The sequence below is a fragment of the Electrophorus electricus genome, chromosome 8 (genome assembly GCF_041902795.1).
Source record: "Electrophorus electricus isolate QZ-2024a chromosome 8, ASM4190279v1, whole genome shotgun sequence".
NCBI lineage: Eukaryota > Metazoa > Chordata > Actinopteri > Gymnotiformes > Gymnotidae > Electrophorus > Electrophorus electricus.
Genome location: NC_137504.1, coordinates 5,945,720 through 5,960,197, shown reverse-complemented (window position 1 = coordinate 5,960,197; position 14,478 = coordinate 5,945,720). Strand labels below are relative to the sequence as shown.

Here is a 14,478-nt window from a genome sequence, read left to right as displayed (position 1 = left end):
CAGTGTCATACAGCTAAGGGGAAATAATCAGATTATGAATTTTCAAGATTAAATGATAATTATAATAAAATTCGGGCTGATATAAAATGTCCCAGATCTTAAACCTTGAAAGCATATATATTAATATATCAGTGCATGCTATTTTATTAGCAATATATTCATAATAATATTATATAGTCATAATAATATTAGCAATATAAGTATTCGCTAAACACATACAGAAGGGGTTTTCCTTTGATAGTTGCTGTCCTTGGTTCTGGACACATGCTCATGGATGTGATGGCAGGTATAGACGCTGTCCAAGGTAATCGCAATACCAGGCTCTTTAACTCTCTAACTCTTCATCGCTTTAACTGCTGTTAAACTGCTTCTCATGGAAATATGATATCTAAAAGTCGCATGTTGTTATATTTAAATGTTAGCTATACCAAGCAATGGATCTATAATTGTTCCATCAAATATCTGTTAAAGCATCCTCTGTTGTCCTTTATGATATTTCTCTACTTTAGAGATGGGCCCACCCACAGGACTGTGTTCCGCTTGACCGGGATGCTAAACCACTGATAAAGAGTGTCTATGGATAGCTGTCGGGACCCTCCCACTTCAGTGGATCAATGGTCCAGTCAAAATAACCCTACACTTTTTCGCAATAGCGCCTCTTGTATATAAAGTCTGCAGACGAGCTATCCGGCGCTGTGAGAGCCACACACACCGGCACGCATATACACCATACGACTCCACTTCTCACTGCCCGTTTCATCTGCACAGTAACACTGCGTCTGTCCGGATGAGTTACCCGGTAGACACTATAGGAAGTCCCTTCCGGAGAATAATGGATACGAGGACAAGCTACAGCCGCAGTAGCGGCTCACCGTCCAGTGGTTTCCGCTCCCAGACCTGGTCCCGAGCTAGTCCGAGCTCTTCTATAGCTTACAAGAGGACCGTCAACGTCCCCGTAGCGAGAGCCTACAGCTCAGCTGTGCTTAGCACGGCCGACAGCATTGATTTCAGCCAAACTTCCGTTATCAATGGAGACTACAAGCGTACTAACGAAAAAGAGCAACTCCAGGGTCTCAATGACCGCTTCGCCTTGTACATTGACAAGGTGCACTTTCTGGAGCAACAGAACAAGCAAATCGACGAGGAGATCCAGGCACTGCGGCAGAAGCAGGTGTCGCAGTCCCAGCTGGGCGAACTGTATGATCAAGAACTACAGGAGCTGCGTTCCATGTTGGAGCAGATTCACCATGAGAAGGCACAAATTCAGCTCGACACAGATCACATTGAAGAGGATATTCAGCGACTTAGAGATCGCCTCGACGAAGAGGCGCGCATCAGGGAAGAAACAGAGGCTATTATCCGCGCACTGAAGAAGGACATGGGCGATTCGACACTAGTTAAGGCAGAGTTAGAGAAAAAGGTCCAGTCGCTACAGGACGAGATCGCCTTCATCCGTAACAATCACGAGGAGGAGGTGAGCGACCTGCTGGCGCAAGTTCAGGCATCGCAAATCACCGTGGAGAAGAGGGACTACCAGAAAACGGACATCACCGAGGCTCTCCGCGAGATTCGCTCCCAGCTAGAGGGACACTCCATCCAAAACCTTCAGCAGGTCGAAGATTGGTTTATGTGCCGGTATGTCAAACTGACGGAAGCTGCAGAGCAAAACAAGGATGCCATTAAATCCGCTCGGGATGAAATCGCAGACTACCGCCGCCAGTTACAGTCCAAAACCATCGAGCTGGAGTCCGTGCGCGGAACCAAAGAGTCGCTGGAGAGACAGCTGAATGACATAGAGGACCGACACAACTCTGATCTCGCCAGTCTTCAGGTATATAGCTAATAACGTGTTTGTTACATTTACCTATATAGCATTAAATGGATGATTAAGTATATTTATAAAAGCAGTGTAACGAATTTTAGCAAACGTAGTCTAGAGTTCCATGAAGGCTGCTAACACGGGAAACCAGCTAATTGAATTTTGCAGAGCTTATTAGGTACCGTTTGATCGTTTATATTCACGTAATATATATTACATATTATTTATATTCATTATAGCTATGAGTTAATGAGTCATAACTAAAATTATGACCAATAATTATGATTGCATGTACATTACTTGGGTGTCCACACAATCACTTTTGTCTCGTTAAAAATGTGGAAAAATAGTCAACAGATTTTTCTGCATGACCGAACCCCGTTCACGAAAGAGGTGCAGTGGTATCATATTTCATAGGGTTAAGAGGGGGAGAGTCGACGTTGTAGAGTCACCACTGTTCCGTTGCTGAGTCACCTAACAGCGACACCAGTTCATTGCTGGCTATGTTCTGAAATCATACCGTTCGTCCAGTACTTTTCATGCGTTCAAATATGTATTTCAAACAATGCAGTTAGTACAGTAAGGCGCAGCTGAAATCGTGTGCTGCGTTAAAAGGGGTCCCACAGGGTACTGAGAACAAGCGTAGACGTAACTGTCGTGAAAAGAATTGTTTCTTCAGAGACAAGTGGATAAGTAATACATCAAACATAGGCGTACAGAGTTACACATTTTTTCCTTGGATGATAATATTTTCAGCAATGTATTAACATAGTATTTGCTACCCCATTTCCTCTTGTTTTAAGCGCTTGTTGAACTTAGGCTGTATTTTGTTTGCAACGCTAGGAAACTATCCACCAGCTGGACAACGAGCTGAAAAGTACGAAATGGGAAATGGCACGACACCTACGCGAATACCAGGACCTACTGAATGTCAAAATGGCGCTAGATATAGAGATTGCCGCTTACAGGTAAACATCAAAGAAACATAGCAACAGAATTTAATTAAAAATGTAATACATTCATATTGACTCATGTCAGAATATTCGATTAGAATGGATTAGAATGAATTAGAAAACAATTAGAATTATTCACAAGTTTAATAACACTTCTTTCTTTTATTTAACACGTCACCTATGTGTATGCCTAATATATCAGTTCCTAATCTGTTCATATAGGAAACTACTTGAAGGAGAGGAGAACCATTTCAGCACTTTCCCATACCGCCAGGTTGTCACCAAAGGGCCTAAGGTCAAATCTGAAGCCCCCAAACTGAGGGTGCAGCACAAGTTTGTGGAAGAGATCATTGAGGAGACCAGGGTGGAAGATGAAAAATCTGAGATGGATGAGGCTTTGGCAGAGCTGGCAGAAGAAACTACTGCAGAAAAGCAAGAGGGTGAGGGGCAGGATGAAGGTGAAGGTGAAGGTGAAGAGGAGAAAGAAGGAGAGGAGGCTGAGGGAGAAGAGGAGGAGGAGGAGGAAATTGTTGCTTCAGCCCAAGCTAAAGTGAGTGTCAGTGCTCCTGCTGAGGAGGCTGAGAAAGAAGGAGGTGATGAGGAAGAGGGGGAAGAAAAGGGTGATGAGAAAGGAGATGATGAAGGAAAGGAAGAGGGGGAGAAGGGAGACGTGGCAGAGAAAACTGAGGAAGGAGAAAGAGAACAGGAAGAGGAAGTAGAAAAGACTGCTTTGAGTGCAGAGAAAGAAAAGGCTGCAGAGGAGGGACTCAGTGGAGAAGAGGTGGTAGGCGAGGAAGAGGGTGACGAGAAAGGTGAAGCCATGGAAGAAAGTGACAAAGCAGAGAAGGAGATAGAGAAAAAGGATGAGGTTGAAAAAGAGGAAAAAAAGGCAAAAGATGACAAGGAGGACACCAAGACTGAGAAAGACAAAACATCTGAAACCAAGGCAGAGGCCCCAAAAGCAGAGTTCCTAAAAGTCCAGTTCCCAAAAGCCGAGCCTCCAAAAGCTGAGTCCCCAAAGGTCCAGTCCCCAAAAGCTGAGTCCCCAAAAGTCCAGTCCCCAAAAGCCGAGTCTCCAAAAGCTGAGTCCCCAAAGGTCCAGTCCCCAAAAGCCGAGTCTCCAAAAGCTGAGTCCCCAAAAGTCCAGTCCCCAAAAGCCGAGTCTCCAAAAGCTGAGTCCCCAAAAGTCCAGTCCCCAAAAGCCGAGTCTCCAAAAGCTGAGTCCCCAAAGGTCCAGTCCCCAAAAGCCGAATTTCCAAAAGTTGAGGCCCTAAAAGTCCAGTCCCCAAAAGCCGAGTCCCCAAAGGCTGAGTCCCCTAAGGCTTCATCTCCAAAGAGCGAGAGCCCGAAGGACACACTTAAGACAGAGGCCCCAAAAACAGAGGATGTGAAGAAAGACGCCCCCAAAACTGAAGCTCCTAAGAGTGAGTCTCCAAAAAGTGAGAGCCCCAAGACAGAAACACCTAAGGCAGAGCCTCCAAAAACAGATGCACCAAAAGCTGAAGCAGATGAAAATGTGAGTAAAAAGAGCGAGCTTGAAGACAAGCCTGAGGAAAAGAAGACAGATGAGAAGGAAGCTGCCTCAGGTGAAGATAAAGAGAAAATTCAAGCTGAACCAAAAGAGGCAGAGAAGAAAGACATGATCTCTAATGGAGTGGATGAAAGCCCCACCAAGGATGACCTAAGCCAGAAGGTGGTCATCACCAAAACCGTAGAGACCATTACTACTGGTGAGGATGGAGCCAAACACATCACCAAGTCTGTAACTGTCACCGAGACAGTGAAGGAGGTGGATGATGTGGTGCAGGAGAAGATGGTGTCCTCCAAGAAAGTGGAGAAAGTCTCTACCCAGTCAATGAAGCAAGTCGGAGAAGCTGAGTGAAGAAGCACTTAACCAATAATAACAAACCAGGAGCTGAGGAGGACAATAGCAATCAAATCAAAAGTAACATTACAAAAAAAAAAACCATAAAGCTAGATAAAGATGTATTTAAATACGTTAACCACTCTCAAGATTTAAAAAAAGAAAGAATACAAACGCATAGAGAGAAGCCATAAGATGCGGCAAGCTAAAATTTAAAATGCATGTTGAGTTACAGCTTTAAATTGGTTTTGCTGCAGATGAGGTAGGGGTTTTAGGGGCTCAGATCTCTTTCCTACTGTCTGCATAGCTGGGCGGGCCATTGGGGGCGGGGCATCTGCAAAGCTGGGCGGGCCACTGGGGACGGGATGTCTGCATGCCAGCTCAGGGTGGAGCACCCTCCCCATTCCTTGGGGTAGAAAAACAATCTGTATGTATGAAAGTAATATAGCGATTTGCACAGCATAAGAGTGAATGCCGAGAGAGTGACCGAAATGTATGAGAAGTCAAATAATGCTGAAGAAATGTGTTCCAACAAAGTAGCCTTACTAATACAAACGCAAGGACACCAACTGAGCCAAATAAAACAAACAACTAAATACAGTTATGAACAAGGATAGCAATTCTCCGGTGAGCCCATGATCATATACATACAGTACATAAAGCAACTAAGAAACTCCTAGCCTTAAACACGCTTTTTACTGTTGTTGTTTATGTTTACCTAATGAGTGCAAATGAATATAAACTTGATTGTGTGCAAACATACATTCTTGTATGCATAGGATGGACTTGAATTTAACTTCTTCATATTAATGAGGTGCTACTGTTTGCAGTCCCATGTCTTTATTCATCATGATGAATTTCAGCATTTGCTCAATAAACATCATACTAAAACACATCTTGCTGAAGTGATGTACTTTACTATGCATGCACCACAAAACACAATAGCTAAAATTACTCAGAACAATTTATACTGGACACATTTATAAATGTTCTACTTCAGACATGAATTTGTGCTGTTGAAATTTTAGACCTTTAAATTACAATTTGAACTTACTATAGGTTTCACATAACACTGTATCTCACCAATTCAGTGTATATGGTGTAGGTTCTCTGACTGATTCTCAGATTACTTTGTGCAAGTATGAATAAATCTATTGAAAATATATATTCTAACACCTACAGTACATATGATCTGAATAATATCTAAAATGAGACAGTGATATCTGTCATTTGTAAACCTAATTACTACATCTGAAAGTTATATACACTCCACACTTAGGAGTCTGACTACCTGCTAGATAGCATTTCTGTGGTGTAGTAACTCCATAGTCATTCATAGACAGGGGAGTTATACTTATTGTCACCTAACATATGTTTTACCACTTACCATAACTATATAATTTATACAATATTTACAATTTACAGTTACATTAAGGTCTGCTCTGCTGTCAGAAACAGGTTCCTTATGAAAAAAAAACAAGGTTGGCTGTCTTGACCTGCACATACACGCTATGGTCCAACAGGTCACAATTGATTGCCAAGCGGTGCTGAAGACTGATTCACTGTAAACAAACAGCCCTGTTTCTTGAAATCATCATTGTGTGATCTTCTTCATGTAGAGTGAAGGAGTGTTTATGTACACATAAAATGTCTCTGGATCTGTGTTATGTATGCACCAATAAAGGCAGGTTCGTGAGTATGTTCTCATTAGATAATTAATTGGCTTTGTATTTGTTGCCAGGGAACTTTCTAATGCAGAAAGTGTGAGGAAATTTTATCAGTGAATCCATCATTGCCATGGCAATCTCAAATTTTTCTTTTTAAGTACAGCAATTCATATGTTCATAAGTTTTTATGAAAAGATACGCTCTCATTCTCTTTTAATCTCTCCTCCCCTCTTTCATCTTTGTCTCATTCGGTCTCATTCTTAATGTAACTGTCAAAGTGATCACATGGAGTATTTTAAACTCAACTTACATTTTTATATGAGTTTACATACACCAAAATGTTCTTCCTACTCAGTAAATGCAAATCGTGTAGTCATTTTACAGTCAGCAAGAAAATTGTAATAAATAAATAAATAAAAATGTACATCAAGTAGTTATGCACAAAATTGATGAAGTCTGCAATGTAGTTTTTAAATGTAATGTTGGAATTTTTATTATATTTGAAGTCTGTATGACTGTAGTTTCTTGAATGACAGTCAGGGTAATTTCTTGAAGTTCAGTTCTCCATGAACAGAAATTTACCTTCACCATGTAGCACTGGCAAAAGATTTGACCATGTATATTTTTAACAATATGCTAATAAATACAAAAATGGCACATACTGATTAAATGTTTAAATTATATATCCATGTGCAATTCCACATCTATTTGAAATATGGTGTTTTGAGATATATTCACTTGCTTGGGACCATTTATACAGGATCACTGAATTACAGTTTTTATCACCTATGAAGTTCATTATGCCACAAGTCTCCGAACAGATTAGATTCTAGAGTAATTTTCAGTGGGAAAATAGTCCCATTTTAGGCTATACATATGTTTAATATATATGTATGGAATTTCTTACTGTATTCAATATGTAATACAATATATAAGTTACATACAGTGGACAGAAAGACTTTGTGAATGAGAAATAATCAGTGAGTCTCTTTGGTGCTTGAGAGGCATGGTTTTTATTACACTTAAAGCAAAGTTTCTCATTTCTTCAGACTATATCATGAGAAAATAACAACCAACATCCCCATTCAAGTACTGGTTCAACAATATTATGCATAATTATGCACTGTTTTTAGAGTAACTAGTTGATTTTATTCTCTTACATTATTGCACTGCAATACTGAGCACTTTCATTAAAGCACAGCGGTAAATAAGAGCAGGTTAAAGTTTAAATTCGGTTTGAAGTCATAGTGTCTACTTCTTCTCTTTGGGTTTTTCAGTTTCTTCTTTCTTTTCCTGCTCTTGTTTTGCACTTTCCTTTGCCTCACCTTTGGCTTTATCATCTTTTTCTACCTTTTGTGGTTTCTCTGGCTCCTCCTTCTCTTTGGGCGTGGCCTTCTCTGGCTCCTCCTTCTCTTTTGGCGTGGCCTTCTCTGGCTCCTCCTTCTCTTTGGGCATGGCCTTCTCTGGCTCCTCCTTCTCTTTGGGCATGGCCTTCTCTGGCTCCTCCTTCTCTTTTGGCGTGGCCTTCTCTGGCTCCTCCTTCTCTTTTGGTGTGGCCTTCTCTAGCTCTGCCTTCTCTTTTGGCGTGGCCTTCTCTGGCTCCTCCTTCTCTTTTGGCGTGGCCTTCTCTGGCTCCTCCTTCTCTTTTGGCGTGGTCTTCTCTGGCTCCTCCTTCTCTTTTGGCGTGGCCTTCTCTGGCTCCTCCTTCTCTTTTGGTGTGGCCTTCTCTGGCTCTGCCTTCTCTTTTGGCGTGGTCTTCTCTGGCTCCTCCTTTTCTTTGGGCATGGCCTTCTCTGGCTCCGCCTTCTCTTTTGGCATGGCCTTCTCTGGCTCCGCCTTCTCTTTGGGCGTGGCCTTCTCTGGCTCCTCTTTTTCTTTGGGCTCGGCTTTCTCTGGCTCCTCCTTCACCTTTTCTGGAACTTCAACTTTGCCTTTATCTGCCTCAGGTTTTGGCTTATCCTTGTCTTTATGGGTTTCTGGCTCTGCCTTCTGCATCTCCTTGGCTGCACCAGCGTCCTCCTTTCTCGGTTCTGCAGCAGCTGCCTTCTCACCTTTCCTTGAATCTGCCTCAGTCTCCTGCTTAACATCTCCTTCCTCTTCCTCCTTCGTGGCCTCACTCTCCTCTGCTTCTTTCTTGCCAACCTCCTCCTCAGCTCCATCCTCTTCATCTTCTCCTTCTTCACCCTCTTTGGCCTCCTCTTCCTTTTTGCCTTCTCCTTCTTCTTCCTCCTCTGTAGCTCCAGCTTCCTCTCTACCCTCTGCAATACGGAAGTTACATTTATTATACATAAAATTAAGCAAAGGTTCTAAAATTAACATCAATTACAAAGCTAACAAGAAAAATGGAATCAGATATAGTATTTACCCTTTTCTTCTTCTTCTTTCTCTTTTCCCTCCTCTTCCTCCTCTTCTCCTTCCTCTTCCTTCTCTTCTACTTTCTCTTCCTCCTGTTCCTCCTCCTGTTCCTCCTCCTGTTCCTTTTCTGATAGGAGAGTTGAAGTAACCAGGCGAGAGCTGAACAGATAGGGGGCAGCAGAGCTCACACTCGACTGCAGGGCAAACATGGGCCGCGAGTAGGAGGGGCCAACTGAGTAAGCACTGGCAAAACCTCCAGTTACACCCACATTGAAGCGGGATTCCTCACCCTCTAAAAGCTTTCTGTAAAAGTTAAGAATTATGATAAATTGTTAGTAAATCTGTTCATAATGGCACAAAAATAATAAACATAAATGTCTGTAAAGAGGTCAGTTTTCTTTCCTGACCTATTTCCTACCTGTATGCAGCTATTTCAATATCAAGGGCCATTTTCACATTGAGAAGATCCTGGTACTCCTTAAGATATCTGGCCATCTCACCTTTAGTGGCTCTTAGATCACTTTCTAATTCACTAATTGTGTCCTGTTGAAAATTATGTAAGAGTCAAATGATCTTGATTAGCACTGTGAAATAATCCTTTATTAGTAATCTGAGAATATCAGAAATAATTTTCCACTCATAAAGGTACAAACTGGATGCTTTATCAGATTTTCAAGCCTAAATAGAATGATAGTAAGAGTGGATGTGCAGTGGTGAGACTGACCTGCATGGCTGCAATTTCCGCACTTTGCTTGTCCTCCACGTCTCTCAGTTGTTTCTCCAAAGAGTCATTAAGGCCCTTGCAGGCGTCAATCTCCAGAATACGAGCCTGCAGCTGCCGGCGGTATTCACCTGCCTCGTCCTTTGTGTTCCTTACAGCATCAGTGTGATGGGCCACGCTCTCAGTCAGGTGACCGACTTTCCCACGAAACCACTCCTCAGCTGCCTGCATGTTCCGGGCTGCCAGCCTCTCATACTGGGACCGGATGTCACGCAACGCACTGGACAGATCAGGCTTGATGGCCTCGGTTTCAACAGCGATCTGTGCTCCAAATTGAACCTGTGCCTGCAGCTCGGTGATCTCGCCCTCGTGAACCTTCTTCAGGAAGGCCAGCTCATCCAGCAGTGAGTTGACTTTTTTCTCCATCTCAACCTGGAACAGGGCCCCTTCATCAGCTTCCTTGCGGGCCTCCAGGAGCCGGCCTTCAGCATTCTCACGAGCCAGCACCTCATCCTCGTAGTGGCCCTGCAGTACCCTCAGGGTCTCCTCAGCACGCTCCCTCTGGCTGAGCATGGCCTGCTTCTCCAGGCGGGCCTCCTCCACGGCTGCGCGAAGGGTGCGGGCCTCCTGCTCATACAGGGCCCTGAGGCGTGATGGCTCACCATGCCGCTGGCGGAGCAACAGCAGTTCAGCCTCAAGTGCACGGTTCTGCTGTTCCAGCTCGTGGACACGTTCGATAAAGCCGGCAAAGCGGTCATTGAGCTCCTGGAGCTGGGCCTTCTCTTGGGTGCGCACCGCCCGGAAATCAGAGCTGACCTGGGCCGCCTGGCCCAAATCCAGCTCCACCGAGCGGGCGGGGCTGCTCAACAGCAGGACGGAGGCAGCGGAGGCACGGCTGGGAGAGGCGTAGTGCAGCCGGGATGTGGACAGCGAAGACGTGTGGCTGGCATAGACGGCATGGGAGCGGCTCCGCACCGGAGCCCGGGCACTGCTCTCCACATACCAGCGCCTGGAGGAGGAGAGGTAGGGGTCGAAACCGACGCCACTCATGACTTCCAAGGACAGGATTCCCTTGCTTCCTCTTGCAGATAGCTTCCTAAAAACTGATCTGCTGCCGCTGCTGCAGTCCCGGCAGCTTATATAGCCAGGAAGGGGAGTTCTGACGCATGCGGTTTTCTAAATTCTGACTTTGCAGGATCGATGGCAGAGAACGACTATGGGAGGGCAGGAGAGAGAGAGAGAGAGAGAGAGAGAGAGAGAGAGAGAGAGAGGGAGGGATGGAAAGAGAGAGAGAGAGAGAGAGAGAGAGAGAAAGAGAGAGGGAGGGGGAGAGGGAGGGGTAAGGGCAAGAGGGAGCTACAGAATGAGGGGGTGAGGCACTACAGAACGCAGAGCTCAGATCATAAAGCAAAGATTTCAGAAAAATTATACGATTCTCATTCAATCCAAGGGATTTAGAAAATTTGGTTCGTTTAATCTTTGTGACAAAATGGTGTCATGACATGACTGTGCTCTTCACTATACTGTCAAATCTTCTCAGAAGTAATTTGTTGATTTTTAAGGCAGTTTATTATTAAAAGCTGGTTTTACTTTACCTTAAGCAAAGATTATGTGCTCACAGCCTAAAATGTATGCAAGCCTCTGTTGGTGCAGCTTGGGATGGGAAGATACTATTCTATTTTCATTACACCCTCTACTGGTACTTCTGAGTAGTCCATCCGACAATCAAAAATTAAACTTAGGGAGCACTTCAAAGGGGTTTGTGTATCCCTTTACCTGTATGCTAATCAATGTTTGTTTGATTCTTACAGTAATGTGGAACACTTTATGTGTTTAGAGCTTATAAAAGGAAACATATATCACAAGTACATACCACTTCACAGACAGGAAAAGACCCATCTTATCTCCTCACATACTATGTTTAGAACATTCCTTATTGCCATATATCCTGACTGGTTAGCTATGATTCTTGTACTGATTTTACAGAATAGTCAGGATCTGAAAGGAAACTGTGCTAATAATATTTAATTCATTGTCCAATATCTTGGCCAGTTTGTGAGCACTGTGAGGTAATGCATCACTGACTGCACCAAATCTGACAAGTGTTAAGAGCTTAGGAATTGTATTAACATAACATAGGTGGGCTTTGTCTTTTGAGGTTCAGAAGTTTCCTCAAAAGCATTAAAGTGATATCTGCAGTAAGTATAGTATGTTATAGGCTTCTGTGTACCTATCTCTTCTTTTATAGATTTGCCTTGGACTTATGCAGTGGAATAAGAGCAATTCATTCATAACTATAAGCCTTCTTCTGCAAAGCAGTTTTTATATGCCATGAATTTCAGAGAGGATTGCTTTTCTTAAAGCTTTTTTCCTTTCCAACATTTTATTATTAGATCTGACCCAGAACTTTGCATTGATATATTTGCAGTGTCTGTTTTCTAGGAGGATTGTCCAACAGCTCTGTACCGTCGCCTTCAGTGAAATTGTGCTGAGCTCTATATTGATGACTCATGTCATTCACAGAGGCTAACGCATGAGGAGTAGGGGATCTCGTGACTGATTTTGAATATCAGGCATCATCCTCTTTCTTGACTTCACAACATATGACAGACATGGTGTGGTTTTGTGATAAAACACCAGCTAGTGTTTCTCTTAGTCACCACAAACAAAAGTATCCTCAAAAAATAGTTTGTTCTGTGATATTTGTACTTTTCTTTCATGGCTCTCAGCTTAAAAGTCATGTTGCTATTTTAAATCTATTAGTAACCTCTGCCCTTACAGTGCATATCCAGACTAATTGGCTGAGCTTAGCTGTCTATCTTGATATGAGCTATTTTGATTGGTTCAAAACAAGTGACCTCTGGAATCCATGTAGTTCTCATTCCAGTGTGCTATAAAAAGAGGGCAGCTTATGCTCTTAGTACTCATTATCTGTCACAGTGTGTGTGAACAACAGCGCAGAGGACTGTGCCTCGTGTATGTGATCAAGGATACCTCATTAGAAGAATCAAAGCACACTTAACATGACTGCTGTTTATCGTCTGGTCATCGTACGCCACGGCGAGAGCACGTGGAACCAGGAGAACCGCTTCTGTGGCTGGTTTGATGCTGACCTCAGCGAGAAGGGTATGGAGGAGGCCAAGCGCGGTGCCCAGGCCATCAAAGAGGCCACCATGAAGTTTGACGTGTGCTACACCTCCGTGTTGAAGCGTGCTGTCAAAACTCTCTGGACCATCATGGAGATAACGGACCAGATGTGGCTGCCCGTGGTGCGGTCCTGGCGCTTGAACGAGCGTCACTATGGAGGCCTGACAGGCCTGAACAAAGCAGAGACAGCAGCCAAGCACGGAGAGGAGCAGGTGAAAATCTGGAGACGCTCCTTCGACATCCCCCCTCCGCCCATGGACAAGGACCATCCCTACCACAAGATCATCAGTGAGGTGGGAGACTCGGGCCCTCTGCTTTTAAAAACATCCTTCCTCTTAGAAAAGATATGACCTTGAAGCATCCAGCTCAGTGTTCTTGGTCTATTGCATGATATTACAATTTTTTCACTAGTTTTCAGAAAGTATAAAAGTCTTTGGAGTTCTTGCTGTGCTATTCATTACTGATCCCACAAAGCCCAGATGTGTCACGTGTGCTAAGCAGGTAGTGATCAGGTTGTTGTTTCCTCTTTCACCAGTCAAGGCGCTATAAAGGTCTAAAGGAGGGTGAGCTGCCCATTTGTGAGAGCTTGAAGGACACCATCGCACGTGCACTGCCCTTCTGGAATGACGTTATCGTACCTGAAATCAAAGCTGGCAAGAATGTCCTCATTGCTGCCCATGGCAACAGCCTGCGTGGCATTGTGAAGCACTTAGACAGTGAGTTCTGCTTAAAATGCTCTTGAAATTAGTCTTAATTAGTTGTTACACCAGTTCAGTTTGGGCCTGCAGAAAATGGACAAGAAATCATTCTTCTGAATCTCTGAGTGAACATCTCAATAAGTTGAAAAAATACAAAGCTTACATAAAATAACTTTTTTGGTCTCATAGTTAAGTGCACACTGACTGGTCATATTGCACTCTCCAACAAATAGTTTATTGTAAATCTGACCATGAGCGTTTAACATTCCCAAATAACCCTGTGTCTAAATATAGTCCCCTCTTGCACACAGAGGAAAAGATTCCTGTTACAGTCACGACCTTTCTGCAGAAAGGTCCTGCATTCTCTGGCAGCCAATTTTCCCAAGCTTGAGGAAGTAATGAGCCTAGAGGTCAAGGAAAGATCAGGGCCACCTTAAAACCTCACAGTCAGAAACTTTATCTATACACATGGGGAGTAAAGTGGAAGACTGAAAATATACAGGGCACAGAGCCTATATCTCCACTTTATAGTAGGGCGTTCTATAAAATACTGCGCAATTAGGATATACTGTGTTTTATGAGTCCAGCTGGTCTTATAAACACAGGAGGTGCTAATTCAACATTGAGGCTTTTGTTTTTGTGTTCTTAAAGTCAACACATATTGGAGAAAAATCTGTTCGGCTAGTTGTTATCTGCCAAGATTTAGGCATCGCATAATATTCATTGCAATTTAGCTGAGCGCACTATAAATACTGCATTGATTTACAGCTCTTCTATTTATTAATGTAAGTTCCTGTCTGTCTCTTCAGACATGTCAGATGCAGCTATCATGGAGCTGAACCTGCCCACTGGTATCCCCATCGTCTATGAGCTGGACAAGGACCTGAAGCCTGTGAAGCCCATGCAGTTCCTCGGGGATGAGGAGACGGTGCGTAAGGCCATGGAGGCCGTGGCTGCTCAGGGCAAGGTGAAGAAGTGAGACCAGCAAGAGACACCAAGACTAAAACCTTCCCGATGCTGAAACACTCTCTGTCCTCCCAGTTCATTCCATCATGGGCCCACTAATGACTCATCACAGAATCAGATCTTTTCAGTGTCACAGGAAGAATGGGCCTACCTGCTCCCCTTTCTCCAACCGCATGTTTACATTACATCCTGAAGCACAGCCCACTGCTGATTCATAAATCCCTTGTGTTGGGGTGCAGCCACTCTGACACAGCAAATAAAACTCACAGCCATTTTGTGTACATCGTT

At 43.6% G+C, this 14,478-nt stretch overlaps 3 protein-coding genes across 3 annotated transcripts; 2 read left to right on the top strand and 1 right to left on the bottom strand.

Annotated features, from left to right (window-relative positions):
- The first annotated feature begins 674 nt into the window (after positions 1-674).
- On the top strand, positions 675-5,531 carry nefma (neurofilament medium chain a). The gene is made up of 3 exons (XM_026999423.3): positions 675-1,831; positions 2,663-2,787; positions 2,995-5,531. The coding sequence occupies exons 1-3, from the start codon at positions 788-790 to the stop codon at positions 4,652-4,654; spliced, it is 2,829 nt and encodes a 942-aa protein (XP_026855224.2). The 5' UTR covers positions 675-787; the 3' UTR covers positions 4,655-5,531.
- Positions 5,532-7,292: 1,761 nt separating this feature from the next.
- Positions 7,293-10,524, bottom strand: nefla (neurofilament light chain a). The gene is made up of 4 exons (XM_035526741.2): positions 9,383-10,524; positions 9,077-9,201; positions 8,669-8,961; positions 7,293-8,561 (listed from the first exon to the last, which is right to left on the bottom strand). Exons 1-4 carry the CDS (start codon positions 10,427-10,429, stop codon positions 7,555-7,557), a joined length of 2,472 nt encoding a protein of 823 aa, XP_035382634.2. The 5' UTR covers positions 10,430-10,524; the 3' UTR covers positions 7,293-7,554.
- Positions 10,525-12,292: 1,768 nt separating this feature from the next.
- Positions 12,293-14,471, top strand: pgam2 (phosphoglycerate mutase 2 (muscle)). Its single transcript, XM_026999286.3, has 3 exons — positions 12,293-12,819; positions 13,062-13,242; positions 14,034-14,471. Exons 1-3 carry the CDS (start codon positions 12,403-12,405, stop codon positions 14,201-14,203), a joined length of 768 nt encoding a protein of 255 aa, XP_026855087.2. The 5' UTR covers positions 12,293-12,402; the 3' UTR covers positions 14,204-14,471.
- Positions 14,472-14,478: the final 7 nt, after the last annotated feature.